The following is a 15,837-nucleotide window of genomic DNA, read 5'->3' on the forward strand; positions in this document are numbered from 1 at the left end:
TGACTTATATATTATTAGATTTCAATGAACTTGTTTAAATGATTAGATTCTATCGTTCCGCTGGAAGATCGTCGGAATTAAGTGTTAAGAGCCCACCAATGGGAGTCTTATCAAATTGTTCATTCATAAAGATCGATTCGATAGTTAGCAATAAAAGGTGCTCGTTAAGTTGACCACTTTACAGTCTTCAGAGTACTCATCATGAAGATACTCGTTGTATTTGCTCTGGCTTTGGCCTACGCCTCAGGATCGGCTCTCCGCGGCGAGGAGGGTCCCGTTCAGGATGGACCCGATGGCCGCATTGCCAACGGAGAAAAGGCCGAACTTTGGCAGTTCGATTACCAGGTTGGTCTCTACGTGAAGAATGGCAAAACCTATTCCTGGTGCGGTGGTGCCTTCCTCGAACACGCTTGGGTCTTGACCGCTGCTCACTGCGTAGATGAGTAAGTTTGAATGTGGTTTCAAATGAATTTACGCTAATCCTCTCTCTATAAAATGCCAGTATTGAATACGTTGAGCTCTAATTTGGCGCCATCAGACGTTTCGTCAGCCAAATAAAGCGCTACGCTTACCCGGATAGCATCCTCATCCACAGTGGCTATAACCGAAAGACTATGGCGAACGACATCGCTCTGATCAAAATTACAGCTGTGCAGTACTCTTCCGGAATCTCTCCCATCAGACTGCCCAGCATGCAACCGCCCTACGCCAGCTATGTTGATGAGAAGGCTGTCGCTACCGGCTGGGGTCGCACCTCCGACTCCGACCAATATAATTCTGATGATCTTATGTACGCGTACATGGAGGTCATCTCCAATGCAGCCTGCACGAAGACCTATGGTGCGAGCATCGAGTCCTCCAACATCTGTGTGTCCACCACATCTGGCGCCTCCACCTGCGGCGGCGACGATGGCGGTCCCCTGGCACTCGACTCGAAGATACCCACCCTGATCGGTATTGCCTCTTTTGGTTCCCAGAAAGGTTGCGAGAAGGGGCTGCCGGTAGCCTTCACCCGTGTGACCAACTACCTCGACTGGATCCAGGCCGAAACTGGCGTCGCTTATTAAGCCGAAAAGTTCTATTTAATAAAGGTGAAAACTTTGCAATTATAAATAGAAAGAGACGATTATAATTTCATAAAACGGCACTAATAAACTCGAAAATATTTTCCCATACATCTTTGAACATTAATATTTTTGGCTTTAAATTTGTTTTTTTTTTTTATTTATTTTTAAATTTCTTTTTAGTTGTTTCCACTTGTCTCATATTGAAACAATTATATTTTTTTTTGCATTTTCTTTTATAATTTGACTTTAAAGTTTAGTTTTTATATAGGCTTTTGATATATCATCAATTGTTTTCATATTTTTTATTGTTTCTTTAAACATTTGGAATGCATTATATAATTTAAATATAACAATATACAAATATTTGAATTGCGATTTAGTGGCATTTTGTTGTTGTTGTTCTTGTTGTAGTTATTTATTAACTTTTATCATTAAAAATTGGAGAGACTTATGCACAGTTAACATTATCATTTTTTAAATACACATAAAGTTATACAGAATACAAAAGTTACCTTTTAATGGTCATTATCAGATGTCAGTTATCAGGCATAACTTCTTATATGAATTTGTTACAGACGAATATCGCATAAGATTAACAATTATAAAAAATCTTTATATAAGATATATTTTTGTTTTTCTCCTTCTTTTCTTCATATTTGTTAATTGTTTCGTTCTATGTATGTGTTATGTGTTATGTATTTAGTTCATAAATGATCGCAGGCAATGCATGTTAATTTTGTAGTTTATAAAGGTTTTTCTACTTTTTACAATTGTCGGCAAATGCGAAACCCAGGATACAATAATAATAGACCCATTTCCTTTATGCTTTTGGGACGTTTATATATATATATGCAGCTCCAATTTGATGTGAACCTTAGGCCTTGCAATTGGAGAGTGTGTGTGCTGTGTCTGCTTTCGCCTAGTTAAAAATACATACGAAACAGCACTAAACTAGCAAAAATGATTATAATACAAAAGCAAATGAACAAATAAGTACACGAGTGAGTGGCGGTGGTGTTCCAAGCATTAGTTGCAATACGGTTGCCCTGTTGCTGTTGCAGTTGTTGTAGTTGTCGTTGTTGTTCTTCTTGTTGTTCTTCTTGTAGTCCTTGTTGTGATGTGTAGTGTCGTCGTTGTTGTTGTTGTTGCTGCTGCTGTTGCACTTGCGTTTGCGATTGCTCCTCCAGATACAAGTACTGCACTGTTTGCCATAGCCAGAGACTGTCACCCACATTGCCAACGCCGTCGCACACAGGGCCAGTGTTATTAATCAACACCAGCAAATCCTTGGCTGCCCTCAATGGCCTTGATCAACTTATCCTTCAACTGCAGATAACCCTCATACGGTGGCAGGTCCAATCGATTGAAACTATGAGCGCATGCGATTAATTCAAATTCTAATTTAGGTCAACGCCAAACACAAAACTCACCAGGTGTGTGCACGAGGAAAATTATTGGGGGTGCCCCACTTCTCAATTGTGAACATTTGTGGACCATTCGACCCATATAGCTCCTTAAAGCCATTCATTGGCACTCGCGATGTACCTGTGACAAATTGCAGCAGACGCGAACGCATCTCATTTGAGAAGGACAGAACGGCACGCCAGAACCATTGGATAATGATGTGATTCATGTGATAATCGCCCTTGTATAACGTATTTTCACGCCAATCCTTCACATCAATGTTCTGTATGCCGCACATCAACAACTCCAGTTCATGCTCGTCAAAGATTTTGATCAGATTAAGGGGTATTATGGAACCAAACCCATCCAAGAAAGACGACATTTGATCCTTAACGCGGGCCACGAAACGCCACTCGATTACAAGTCTTAAGAGAATGAGAAAATATAATGAAATATATGTCCTTGTGAGTATAACCATAGTTAGATACTCACTTAATGTATTCATCTTTGTTGTCGTTGGTCACATCAATATTCGCGCCACCCGGTTTGAGTTCATGTTGACTCTTTTGACCAAATACATCCTCATCGAGGCAGAATGTCAACTCCAGAGTGCGTGGATCGTTCTCCTTGATCCACATCAGCGAATTATAATATTCAGTATCGACCGACTCCATATCCTTTAGATCAATGGGCTTTTGCAACATCATCTTATAGAAGGGACGTATAAAGAAGGCATCTAACAGTTTTCCGTGGTACACAGCCATGCCAGCAATGCGACCAATAAATCTACAAGCAATTTATATTCAAAAATAAAACAATTCCCAATTCTAAAGATTATAAACTCACTTGAAATAACTTAAGTGCTCCTCATTACACAAACCGCTGCCGTTATTGATTTGCAAGGTGTAGTTATCCATGGCGGAGTACTCAAAGAGTCCATAATATGGATTAAACATTTCCTTGGATAGTAAGTAGAACCATTCTCTAGCAAGTCCACCATAATCTGTTAATATACATCAAACACTTTGTTAATGACAAACAACAATTCGTTGTTAATAGAGAGCTTACCCAAGCCCGTTTCTCCTTCGAACTCTACCCATAATTTAGTCTTTAGCAAATCAGTTTTCGTCACCGAACTAATAATTCTATACGAATCCTCCAATATCGATGTACGGCGAATGCGTATTTCAAATTTATTTGGTACATTGGTCTGCATTAAAAGTTTAATTAGTTAAATACCAAATAAGACAAAAGGAGTAATGCTTACAGGCTTTCTAATATGACTTTTGAAATACTCATATTTCTGTTTGTAATCTCGCGAATAGGGCACCGCTTGACCAGCTATATTTGGATTTGATAGGCGTGGATCCTCCCACTGTGTGGTGCGCGTATCTGCATAGATTAGATAGTGGATTAATAGTTTGAAATGTAGTCCGTCGTTTGGCAATAGTGCTTACTGTGATCTATGTAGAAGACGCGACCATCCGTGTGCACACGTTCCTCCCAACCCTCGGGCAGTGGTCCCAGATCGTCCTCGACACGTCGAGTCTGATTTGGCATGGGACTGGCGCGTCCATTGCGCGGATCAATCCAAGTGGTGCGCCGTGATTCGTGATCGATGAAGAAGGTGCGTCCATTGGGTGCCACCTGCATTGACCAGCGAGGCGGTAACGCTTCCTCCTCAGTGGCTGCGGCCTGTAAGCGAAAATAGGATTATATTATTATTCATTATTATTAGTCAATTATCGATTACACTATCTGGAATTGAGATTATTACACAGACTGTTGGCAAAACCAAAAGCACATGCGTTATTACATATCATGTGCATATATAAATATATATGTATTTATTGTGGAATATAGAATGAAACTTTACTTGATCCGATGGCACAGCCGCGTTGTCTTCTTCGGAATTGCGTCGTGTGGACGGAGCTGAGATCTCTGAGGGATTGTGGCTGTCTGTGTGATCGGTGTCTTCACTCTAATTTTGATATGGATGCAATTTATTGCGTAAATGTTTTGTAGTTTTTTGTTGTTGTTGTATTTTTTATGGCAATTGGAAGAAACAGAAAATAAAAGATTTCAAAAATTATAATTAATTTCTTCAAATACTAAAGCACAACAAAACAAAAAAAAAATCAAAAATTCGAAGCACAAAAATAAATATATAATGCAAAGCCAATATGGAAGACCACAAAATATATATACATACATACATACATACATATATATATATTTCTTAAATAGCCAGCAACTCAAACGATACAGATAGAATGTTGTATGTATTGTGTGAGGTTTCCTTTTCATTTTGGGTGATTTATGATTCACGATTTATACAAATATGCAAGACGGACACACTACAAACATGCATAATTTTACAAATATTTATTTGTTTACATTACAAAGCCGATAATAACTAGTTGTTCTCGAGTTTGCTGTCAAACAAGATGATGTGCAATTTCGACTTACGCTGCTTACCCCTTCAACAACCCGAATCCAAAAGAAGCTTATCCACTGACACATTTGATATTAATGGGAATGTGTACATATAAATTTGGAATCTAAAGCAAACTAATTTTTGTCTATGTCAAGTTCATATCAACAGCTCAAAATGAATGGGATATGCACAGCCACCACGGGAATCGATGAGACGAACACAAAACACAGTCTACAACACGACAGGTTAATACTAAAGTTGTTTCTAATATGTGTGTGAGTGTATTTATGTAGCGCAGTGTTATGCTAACCAATTGCCTATTCTGCTGCTGCTGCAGTTGCAGACGTCGTCGTCTCTGCTGCCTGTTGTCCAGTTGATGGCGACCCAAACTGTTGTCGTTGGCGCGGCGAGTCAATAGATTTGTGATTGCCATATTGACAAGATTGCCATCGGGTGTCTCGCGCACCGGTCGCAAGTCATTTTGCAAACTGCTCGCTGAGATCTCTGGCCTGCCACTGTCGCGATGTTGCAGTGAGTTGTAAACAAAACTGCACTTGTAAAAAGAGTTGAAATTGAGACAGAGTTAGGAGACAGCCATCGAGCAGTTGTCCCGCTGCCAGACAGAAGTCAGACTCAACAACATATAACACCAACAAGAGTTTTGAACTGAATTTCACTTGTGGATTTGGCACTTTTTTTTTTGGTGGATTACGAATGGAATGGTAACACAGAGTTGCGTGTATATTAACCTGGCATGATCCACTATTTCGTTGGGTTCTGTCTCAATTTGGTCATTCATTGTATCACAATTGTCGTTGCTGCTGTTGCTGCCTCTGCGGCTGTTGTTGTTGTTGTTGTTGTTAACTGATGCCTGTGACTGTGAGCGTGAGATTGTTGCTGGGGTTGTTGATGCTGTGGCTGGCGTTGAATTGTTATTGCTCACATCCTAATTATATATATATATACATATACATGTACATATGTCATACATCAGCAAATAAGTTATGAAACTAATACTAAATGTTTTTCAATGAGGTAATGTGAGAGCAGAGCATTTAAAACTAAAGAACACTAACTGAAGATCAACTATTAAAATGCATACTTGATGAGTTGAGTGATTAGGCTAGCATTATTCTATTTCGATTCTAGCTGCAGTCAGTTCCCAAACAATATAAATATATTCACTAAAAAACTGATTGGCATTACAAACATGCGCCTCAGGTACAAGTTGTGGTCGAGAATATCACAGGTTTGGCCATTTTCCGATCGTGCTAATTGCTGAACTGTCTCATTATCTGCGACTGATTCATTCAGTTCGTCTTCCGCCTCCTCTTCATCATCTCCCTCTTCCTCTTCGTCGTCCTCGTGCATCTCGCCGCAATGCAGACAATTACACTGATCATTTGTTGGGTCAGCAGTCAAACAACACTGCTGCTCCCGCTCCTCATCCGTCTCCTCCTCCTCCTCCTCCTCATCATCCTCGCTGTCGGCGCTACTCTCATCAGCTGCACTCAGCTGCACCACCTTTGACGCTGTCGTCTTTAAGCGCTGTGTGTGTGTTTTTGTTGTTTTGTTTTGTTTTTTTTTCATTGTATGACAAGACTCACAACGTTAATTGTACAGATGATTTATGAGGTGAGTTACGTGTGTGTGTGTTTATATATATATATAGTATATATAGTAGTATGTGATAGTTAAAGGTATACATAGATATCATGCATAACAATTGAGTCAATTGTTCACAACACATGCAACATAATACATGTATAAATATTGTTGTAATTATAGTAGTATTCGACAGTGGTCTCTCAAAAATCGGCACGTTTCAGGAATATATATAAAATGTATCAGAATTAACGAATAATTGTGGCATTCTATTTTTTATATTCCATATTTTCTAATAAGTAATCTTCGAGCTACCACTGCAGTTTTGTTATGTTTGTTTTTTTCTGTTCTGATGCATCTGTTATTTAAATCAAGGCAAGAGGGATACGAATGTTGCAAGTTAGTGGTTTGGTTGCAGTACTTACCGGTCCACGCACCGACTCCGTATCATCCACACTAATGTGAAAACGTCTTTGGAAATCTGAAGCCAGCTGATCAACGTTCTGGCTGTTGTTACTGTTCAAGCTGCAAATTGATTTGACATTGGAGTTATTTGCTAATATATATATACATATATATAAATGTATATAGTATGCGCTTACATGGTGGGTCTTTCCCATTGCGTCGTGCGCGCCGTATGATTCACATAGTATGTGCGTCCATTTGCGTCCTGTCGCTCCTCCCAGCCAGCTGGCAAAGATTCAGAACCGCCGCTAGGAAACGGATGCTACAATGTAGTGAAAAGGATATTAATTAGTCAAAATATAGCAAGTTAAAAGTTGTGGTAAATGCGTACCGGTTGTGATGATTGCTCGCCAGCATTTGTAGCTTCCACATGCTCCCAGTCGCCGTCGCTTGTGTTGCTCGAGGGTTCGCTCTGTTCGCGTGTTTCGCGTATGAAGGCATGATATATCTCCAAAGTACCCTTGATGCGTGATTTAGCGCTATATTTGCATATACACACACACACACACACACACACATAGATAGATAGAAGATATATATAGTAAAGTAGAGCATTGAATGAATGTTAATGAATAAGAGCCGTTGAAGGCCAACAAATACACGACACACGATACAAATATACCACACCACCAACCAACACCAACACCAAATACCAAGCACTCGATATTTACAAATAATAACTTTAAAACCATATGCAATTACACAAAGCGTTAAATACTAAAAAAAAAAATAATAATAATAAAAGAAAACAACAGAAATGGCAATGGCAAATGGGATAATTTAGAATACTTCTAGTGCGGAATCTAATCTATCAGAAGAAGCGTTACGTTGGACAAACAACAGAGTACGAAATATCCAAATAATAATGATTGTTAAAAGCTTAGGGTAAGTTTGTTTTGTTTTTTTTTTTTTCTGTTAGCTAATTTACAATTTTGTAATTTGAATTTGGTTTCTCTTTTACTTTGACAAGTTTCTAGTTATATAGTTTATATAGTTTTTTTTTTTTAGGTTGTAGTCTAAATCAACTGAAATTAAATAAAGGAAATCAAACAGCAACTGAAATAAACATACCCTACTGACCTGCGCGGACGCAGCGTATAACTCTGGGAGCCAATCGTGCGTCCCTCCTGCTCCGTGGGCAGATTGACCAGCGTCAGCTCCACCATGCCCAGGAAATCATCGCGTGTCAAACGATTCTCGTCGAATACTTGAAACACAAGCTTGTGCTCAGACGGCTTCACCTAAGGTTAAACGAATACATTAGTTAGCTTAACTTCTCTTCATATTTCATTGTCTTTCTACTTACTCTGAATATAAACTCCTCATTCCAGGATGGATTTAGTGTCTGGTGGAATTGAAGAACGAGAAATAAAATAAGGTTAATTGAAATTATGCTCAAGTTCTAGAATAAATCTAAAATACTAACAAGAGTGAATAGGTGATCCCCACGTATGATTTATAAATAAAATCATAATATAATTGTGAAATACATAATATAATTGTGAATCCCCGTGACTAATTAGCTTTTCAACCAATTATTACTCAATTCCACCATTTTCATAATTCTTTTTATTGGACTTTGGCTAGAAAATAACTGGCTAATAATGGAAGTGAAAGGCAAGACTCAAGACAAATACAAATTGCTGATAAGATACCCATTTAATCGCGACCCCAAACCCCAGACACTTTATTCTATTTATTATTTACTTTTTCGTTGTAGTTACCTTCTTTTTGGTTTTAGTTAAAACCGAGTCAATATTTATATCACCATTGATTGTATTCAAATCGATGCGTACATATGGATCACTGTGAATTGCAAAATTATTGCTTATTTTAATTTTTATCAATGAGTTGTGAGTTTTTAAGAGCATTCCCACACTTACCTGGCGCCAAATATGTCCTTTTTGGCCAAGGATTTGCCGCTGAGCACAACAATGCGCAGGTGACACGAGTCGCCAGTGTCATTCTGTAAAGAACAAATGCAAACAAATTTACATATTAAAGAGACCGTCTGACCAACTCAAGACGCCAGTTTTAAGCAGCGAGGAAACTGAGACGCCACCCACACAAGTACCCTGAGCATGTTTGTAAGCCAACAAATGAGCCACTTGTGCTTACAGCTTGTTGAAGACACACACACAGTTGTCGCTCGTTAAATAAGACACTGTGTATAAAACAACACAGTTCCAACTCGCTAATAGTACAAATTTACAAGTCTTGTTTACGTTCAACTAATTTAGAAAGTTACAAATTTTCCACTGACAAAACTTAATCGATTTTCAATTGGTTTGAGCTCTAGTTTATGTTATTCCTTTCCCAAAATTGTACATTGAGCGGTTACAAATCGTTTATGTCAGAGCTATGTGAAAACTAATCTAATTTCTAAAGCAGCATTTAAATTTAGAAACACCATTTTCAAACATTTTATAATAATTTATAGTTGAGTTATTTTAATGCTGTACCAACAGCAGGCAATATCAAAGAGGCCCCAAAACAACTCTCCCAAAAAATGCTAAATCAATGTCAGCTGGCAGCATTTCAAAAAGATGTCACTGCATAAATCTAAGCTGGTGTGTGTGTGTGCGTGTATCTGTGTGTACTTAAGCCAAAAAACAAGCCACTGGGCAATCCACGCCACAAGCTGTGTATACTTAATGCCATACATTACGCATACGCAGCGTTGTTGCTGTTGCCTAATTTATGGATTTTAAGGCTGAAATTTAAGATGATATGTTGCATGCGAAACGTAAACCCTTCATCCTTGTAGTGTCACATTTGCGCCAAGCTGGCAGCAATTAAACGATAATTATGCATAGCACTTAACCATGGTGAAGTATTATAGCCATTTAAATAAGTTAACATTTTGTAGGTGCGTCTTTAATAATTTAACATATTCGTACAATTTTTATTCTAATTACTGTTAATAATTAAATAGCAACATTTTCTGTCCGCATTTTTCCTATGCATTTCCCAATGCATTTTCTGACATAAAAATGTTGGCATGGCATTTTCCATGAACTTGTTGTATTGATTTTCAGCGGTTTTCCCATCTTGGAATGTTTGCGGTTTGTTCACTCGCAGCTGCGCTCAACTTACTGCTGACTAGCTGCAATAGACATGGCTATTCCGATATCTGCTATCCATCTATCTATATATCTATCTCTCTATCTGTCTGAACAGCTAATGCCAAAAGTATATTACTTTTAATTATAGGCTGTTCTGAGTTCTGTCCTTCCACTGGTCAATAAGCATGTCAATGACGTTGGATACGAACCAACCAACTGAAATATGCATCAGTGGAGCGTTCGGGTCAATCACGATTAACACAGTCTCAACCGGTCAATCAATCAAGAACAGCAATAACAACAGCTGCAACCCCATTTGGTTTAAGAACATCCACCCAAGCCTTGACAACAAAGCCCCCCTTTGCTGTGTTGGCTGTGTGACACTAAGCTCTCTCTGCTTAAATTGATTTTTAGCCATTAAATCTGTCTTAATGCCAAAATGCCAGCTACAATTCATCCAACATTTATAAATATAGACAATAGAAATTATATGACTTAGTCGGATAGTGGGAATTAACCCATAATATATTGTATAAATTTATGATTACTAACAACAATGCACTAATTCGCATAAAATGCCCACGTTCTATATACATATATATATATATATATATATATATATATATATATATATAGCTATATACTTCAACTTCCAAAAATTCGTCTTTATCGTGTATTAAAAATGGGGCTGCTCTTCATATACACTATAAATTTTTTAACATGTGACCTACAAGCAAATCAGAAGCAAAAGTTACCATTGCTTTTTTTCTTGTGCTGAACAATATAAAGCAAAAAAAATGTATAAACAACAAGCGTGTTTGCTGATAAAGTGACGATTGCTGGTAGTTACAAATTGAAAAGGTCGAATAGCGGAACGGAAGTGTGATTTTGTAGGTATGTAGAACAGTTTGGATGACAATAAAGCGAAAATATGAAAATATACTCAAAGAGGACTAAACCATTAACTAAATTGATTAAATTGATTTTTGGCTCTCATCTGAAAGTGTCAGTTGTAAAAACTCATTACACAAATTGAACACTGTTATTGCATATGAGGGGGGTTCAATAAAGTTTCCCCATATTGATGGATAGCCAAACAGACCAGATTATTGAGTTTGGGGTAAAATTATGGCGTAAATATTTATCTGATTAAACAGCAAAGCAAAAAAAAAAAACACCCCTGGTTAAGTCTAAATTTAACACAAGGCGGCAACGTGTGAAATTCAAAAGGCAACATAAATTCTAATTTTTTGTACATATAAATGGACAGAAAGTAAGAATCTAGTGCAAAATTGGATTTGATGAAGTGCGCTACAGCAGTGTATAAATATTTTAAGGCTTGAGAAATATTTGCTGAACTCTTTTACTCGGTTTATTTTAGCCAAAAATAAACAAGTACTCGCTAATATTTTTTTTTCGACACTTACTTCATCTTTATGATATCAAATACCAAGGCTATAGTAAAATTCATAAGTATACTGAGACTTTACGGCTTATGTATGTCAAAATGTGTGTAACAAAAAAAAAAAAATTATTACATGCTAAAAAAAAGTTGTTATTTCTGAGCGTTGGGAAACCCCTGCATATTTATTTTAAATGTATTGTGACGGAATTATAAAATTCAACACATGGAAAACGGGTAGCTTATCTGAGCCTCGGCCTAGGCGTTGATAAAAAAGTGTATGGAGAGAGAGACAGAGAGACACAGAGAGCGAGAGACAAATAGAGAGAGAGAGAGAGAACGTCAGCCTGGCGATCTGGCGATCACTTACATCACTGTTGTTGTAGCCATGAATTTGACCATCTTCATTGGTTGTTGTAGCTGCTGCTGCTTCCGTTGTTGTGGTTGATTCAGCCATTTTATGTATATATATATATATTTTGATCAATGTGTATTTTGTTTACGTTGTTTTAAAACGCCCGTGGTAAGTGTTAATTATTGCACGCCTCTCAACTAAAAAGCATTAAACGTTGTGGTTTATACATAAGTATTTTTTTGGTTTTAACTGCATTGAACGGGAAGATGGCCATTCATTTATACATAAATATATATATTTTTTTTATGGTAGCCTGCTCTCGGCTTTTGTCGCCGTCGTTTATTTTGTTGTGGCTAAAAATTCTTGAGAACGGAACAGGTTTAAGCACGAGCAGAGCAGAATTCACAGCATTTGTTTTGTTTTTATTATCGGGGCGCAGCGCAGTTGGTTGCTTCGTTTATTTATACACCACAATACGAAATGTTTGCGTTTATATGTAAAATTAGGTCTGCAAAACCACGGCACTAAAAATATATGAGTATTTCATATATATATAAAATATATATATTTTTAAAAATATTTTTTTGGGATATTTTGTATGACTAATGAAGAGCCCCAAAAAGAGCAAAACGAATGCAAGTTAGTCGCGGAGAACGGGGACACAGAGTAATAATGCGCGATGGCGATGGCGAATCTTGTTTTCACATTGCGACGTTGATTCTTAGCTCACGACGACAAACAACAAGCAGCGAAAGGTTGGAATGCCTGCTGACTGCCTGCCCGACTGTTGCTCTTATGTGCACACACACACAGACACACATACATATATACATGCATATATTCAAACACAAACGCACACACTCACGTATATTTTTATATAATTAACACATTTTCACAGTACTGTGTCCAATAGATTTTCGAAAGAAGAAAAAACTCAACGCACGCGGCATTTATATATTTTTTGCAATACATGTATATGCATATGTATATGTGTACATAACTCAATTATTCATTTATTTATCGCTCATTAACAGGCGCAAAGCGCAAAAGCACCAATGTTAAAAATAATAACAACAACGCACCAACACTATCATCGCCGAAACATGTTCGACGTCGCTTTTCTCCCACTTTCTTGTGTGGTTGTAATATTTATACAATAACAACAACAACAACAGTAAACACTGCGGCTGCCGCTGCGCCTGTAACGGGAGCTCTCGCGTTCTAAGCTAAACTAAAAATTGTGTTCCGAGACAGTGTGACCAAATTTTTAAAGGGCAGAAATGCGATGACATGGCGATAAGGTGAGCCCAAAAGCTTTTGTGGGCGACCACTTACATGAATTATTTATTTATTTATAAATTCATTTTTTATTAAATTATAGTACATATACATATATATATAAATAACATTTAAAAGTCTTTATAAAAATTCAATAATATTTCTCCAATAGTGTGTCCATATTGTGTCAAAGTGTAAATAATTACAGTATTTTTCACACTGAAGCTTTTTATTATTGTGCGCGCGAGCTTTTTGAAAATTGACAGCGCAGCTGCTCAGCGAACAAGGGACAAAGCAAACAAAACAAAAACAGATGATATGAAGTAAATATGTAAGTTGTAAGTGTGTGTGTGTGTATGGGTGTATGTGTGTGTGTGTGTGTGTATGGGTGTATGTGTGTGTGTGTTTGTGTGTGATTGAAGTTATTACTGGACTAAATGCCAGATCAAATCAAAAGTCAAATATGCGTCAGACAATTAGGCTTAATGATAAGCGTTGACTTTATACAAAAAAAAACATGCGTATGTAAATTGCGTACATTTATTTTTCTAAAATATATATTTATGACGACAATTGTGACGCAACTTAATCTACTCTGAATCTACTCCTATGAAAATAACGAGCACGTGAAATGCAACTTGTTAAAAGGGGCTTGGCAGTGTGGCAGGGGTTGTGGAGGGGGCCTACAATACAAGTGGACACTAATGAAGATAAAAAAAAGCAGCTGCTTCGACTCTGGCAGTGTTAAATGAGTTAAGCAAATAACTTGAAATCGCTCAATTCATTGAGGCCTTAAATTACGCACATTCAGAAGAAAGAGAGAGAGAGAGGGAGAAAAAGAGAGAGATAGTTGCTAAGAGTATACAATTGATGTTGATAAATTCAATTAACAATTAAATGTTTGCGTAATTTACCAAAGGAACAAAAACAAACTTCGAAAGTCTTCGTCGTCTTTTAAGTGATTCGCTTCCAACAGTTATTTATTATTGTGTTGCTGAAGATTTTGCTCACAGAGCTAAATAAGCAAAAAAAAGAGGCATTTCTTTCATGAATACAACAGCAGCCAGCAGCTAAAAACGTGATTTATTTCAAATCTGAAATTTGTTAATCACATTTCTCAGATACGCTTATCACTTCAACTCTCTGCTTATCTTAAAATCCCCTCTCAAAACAAAGAAACACTCAAAAAATAAACACTATTAATACTAAAGAAAAGATCGCATTTCGTTAATGAAACATATAGAAAATTTTGGGTAAATAAGCACTTTTGAAAGTTAAATATATAGAATTTCATTGAATATTAGAGTACTTGAATTCTAGATGTGATTTGCATTTGCGATTAGATTGTGATTCAAGTTGTGTTCTTTGTAATAAAAATACATTTAAAATTGTTAATATTTAATATTAATATAATGATACGCCCTCAGAAACTGTGATTCAGTTTGCTTTTTGAACTGATTCGGCAAGATTAGATTTAGTGGGAAAATACCATAAAATACAAATAAATACTATATTAAAAAGAAGGCTAACTGATAAGTACCGTTGCACAGTCAGACAGCCACCTCCCACACCCAAAAACCCCCCAAGCAATTTCACCCCCTTGAAATGTTACTCACCACAGCGGCCAACGATCTACGTGGCGTGTGTCCGTTATTGTAATCTAGGCGCTGCTGCCCTTGTTGCTGCTGACCGGCCATGGAGGCGGCACGTCGACGTGGTGGTGGGCGGGGCACGTCAGCTGTGGACGAGGATGCGGCGACAACATTATTGCCGCTGCTGATATTGCTGGTGCGTGACGACATTGTGCTGCAAAAAAAGAAAACAGAAAGAATGAACAAATAAAGAAAAGAAAAAGCAATGAAAAGTATGAGAGAAAAAGAGAGAAGCGGAAGTGCATCTTTAATTAAAATGACACGAACAAGAGCAACAAGAGGTGACAATAAAACTGGAGGCTGAAGAGAGCAGCAGACAACAAAGGCACACACAAAGTACGGTATTTGCAAGTGTGTACACACAGATTTGCACTAGACATCGCAGGTGTATACACTTATGCATATGCATAGAACACACAAATGACCAGCAAAGCATAAAGCCAAGTAATTAACCAAGCGCGAAAGGTTCAACGCCGTTTCGACCTGGCCGGCTTTCGTCATGGCACCAGCAGCAACAGCAGTCTCAACATTTTATCTGTTTTATTATAATCTTTAGGTTTTATAAACACACCCACACTGACTATCGTGATTACTGGCACACAAGTTCGCTTGCTTTATGTTGTACTTTTAACTAAATTGTTCTACTATAAAATGTGCACATGTATTTGTGCAAATTATACGCTTACAGATAGATATATTTATATATATATATATATAAGTATATATATGAGGAAAATTCATCACATACTTCTCTTCGCACCAACTGCGGTTAACGCTTTGGTTTCGTTGTATTCGCGTCTCAGCCTTAAATCGCGCTTACATTTTTCGTATTAACATAAATATATTTGAATTGATTGTTTTTCTATAGCAAATCGTATAACAATTTTTAAACGTTCGCAGCCCAAACACGCCCGACCGAATCCGACAACTAACTAATTCCGATATTCTCAACGATAGCTTTCCAAAGCAACTCTGCAACCAAAGAGGAGCAGTTGTGTTTGCAACAAAGATATCGTTTAAAATACTATATTTTCTTTTTTTTGAATTTCAGATTTCTGTATACATATGACAACCAGTTAGCTTACTTACAACTTAAAACTAAAGTTA

At 37.3% G+C, this 15,837-nt stretch overlaps 3 protein-coding genes across 9 annotated transcripts; 2 read left to right on the forward strand and 1 right to left on the reverse strand.

Moving 5' to 3' along the window:
• Nucleotides 1-177: 177 nt before the first annotated feature.
• Nucleotides 178-1,175, forward strand: LOC6559025 (collagenase). The gene is made up of 2 exons (XM_032742969.2): nucleotides 178-443; nucleotides 503-1,175. Exons 1-2 carry the CDS (start codon nucleotides 202-204, stop codon nucleotides 522-524), a joined length of 264 nt encoding a protein of 87 aa, XP_032598860.2. The 5' UTR covers nucleotides 178-201; the 3' UTR covers nucleotides 525-1,175.
• On the forward strand, nucleotides 615-1,067 carry LOC122322349 (serine protease 1-like). The gene has a single exon (XM_043215389.1). The coding sequence runs from the start codon at nucleotides 615-617 to the stop codon at nucleotides 1,065-1,067; it is 453 nt and encodes a 150-aa protein (XP_043071324.1).
• Nucleotides 1,176-1,206: 31 nt separating the features above from the next.
• On the reverse strand, nucleotides 1,207-15,663 carry LOC6557150 (E3 ubiquitin-protein ligase Nedd-4). 7 transcript variants are annotated; one of them, XM_032742949.2, is made up of 19 exons: nucleotides 15,479-15,663; nucleotides 14,695-14,884; nucleotides 8,862-8,944; nucleotides 8,703-8,784; nucleotides 8,285-8,323; nucleotides 8,050-8,219; nucleotides 7,310-7,457; nucleotides 7,116-7,240; nucleotides 6,939-7,038; nucleotides 5,658-5,854; nucleotides 5,219-5,456; nucleotides 4,348-4,452; nucleotides 3,929-4,166; nucleotides 3,739-3,863; nucleotides 3,540-3,681; nucleotides 3,318-3,474; nucleotides 2,964-3,257; nucleotides 2,498-2,896; nucleotides 1,207-2,436 (listed from the first exon to the last, which is right to left on the reverse strand). In XM_032742949.2, exons 2-19 carry the CDS (start codon nucleotides 14,878-14,880, stop codon nucleotides 2,334-2,336), a joined length of 2,931 nt encoding a protein of 976 aa, XP_032598840.1. In that variant the 5' UTR covers nucleotides 14,881-14,884; nucleotides 15,479-15,663; the 3' UTR covers nucleotides 1,207-2,333. The 7 variants fall into 7 exon arrangements, with proteins under 7 accessions (XP_032598840.1, XP_032598841.1, XP_032598843.1 ...); XM_032742950.2 differs by having other exon boundaries at nucleotides 8,059-8,219; nucleotides 15,479-15,602; XM_032742952.2 differs by lacking the exons at nucleotides 14,695-14,884; nucleotides 15,479-15,663 and adding exons at nucleotides 11,816-11,997; nucleotides 12,883-12,992.
• Between the last annotated feature and the right edge of the window lie 174 nt (nucleotides 15,664-15,837).

This window comes from Drosophila grimshawi, unplaced genomic scaffold (genome assembly GCF_018153295.1).
Source record: "Drosophila grimshawi isolate 15287-2541.00 unplaced genomic scaffold, ASM1815329v1 contig_44, whole genome shotgun sequence".
Lineage (NCBI taxonomy): Eukaryota > Metazoa > Arthropoda > Insecta > Diptera > Drosophilidae > Drosophila > Drosophila grimshawi.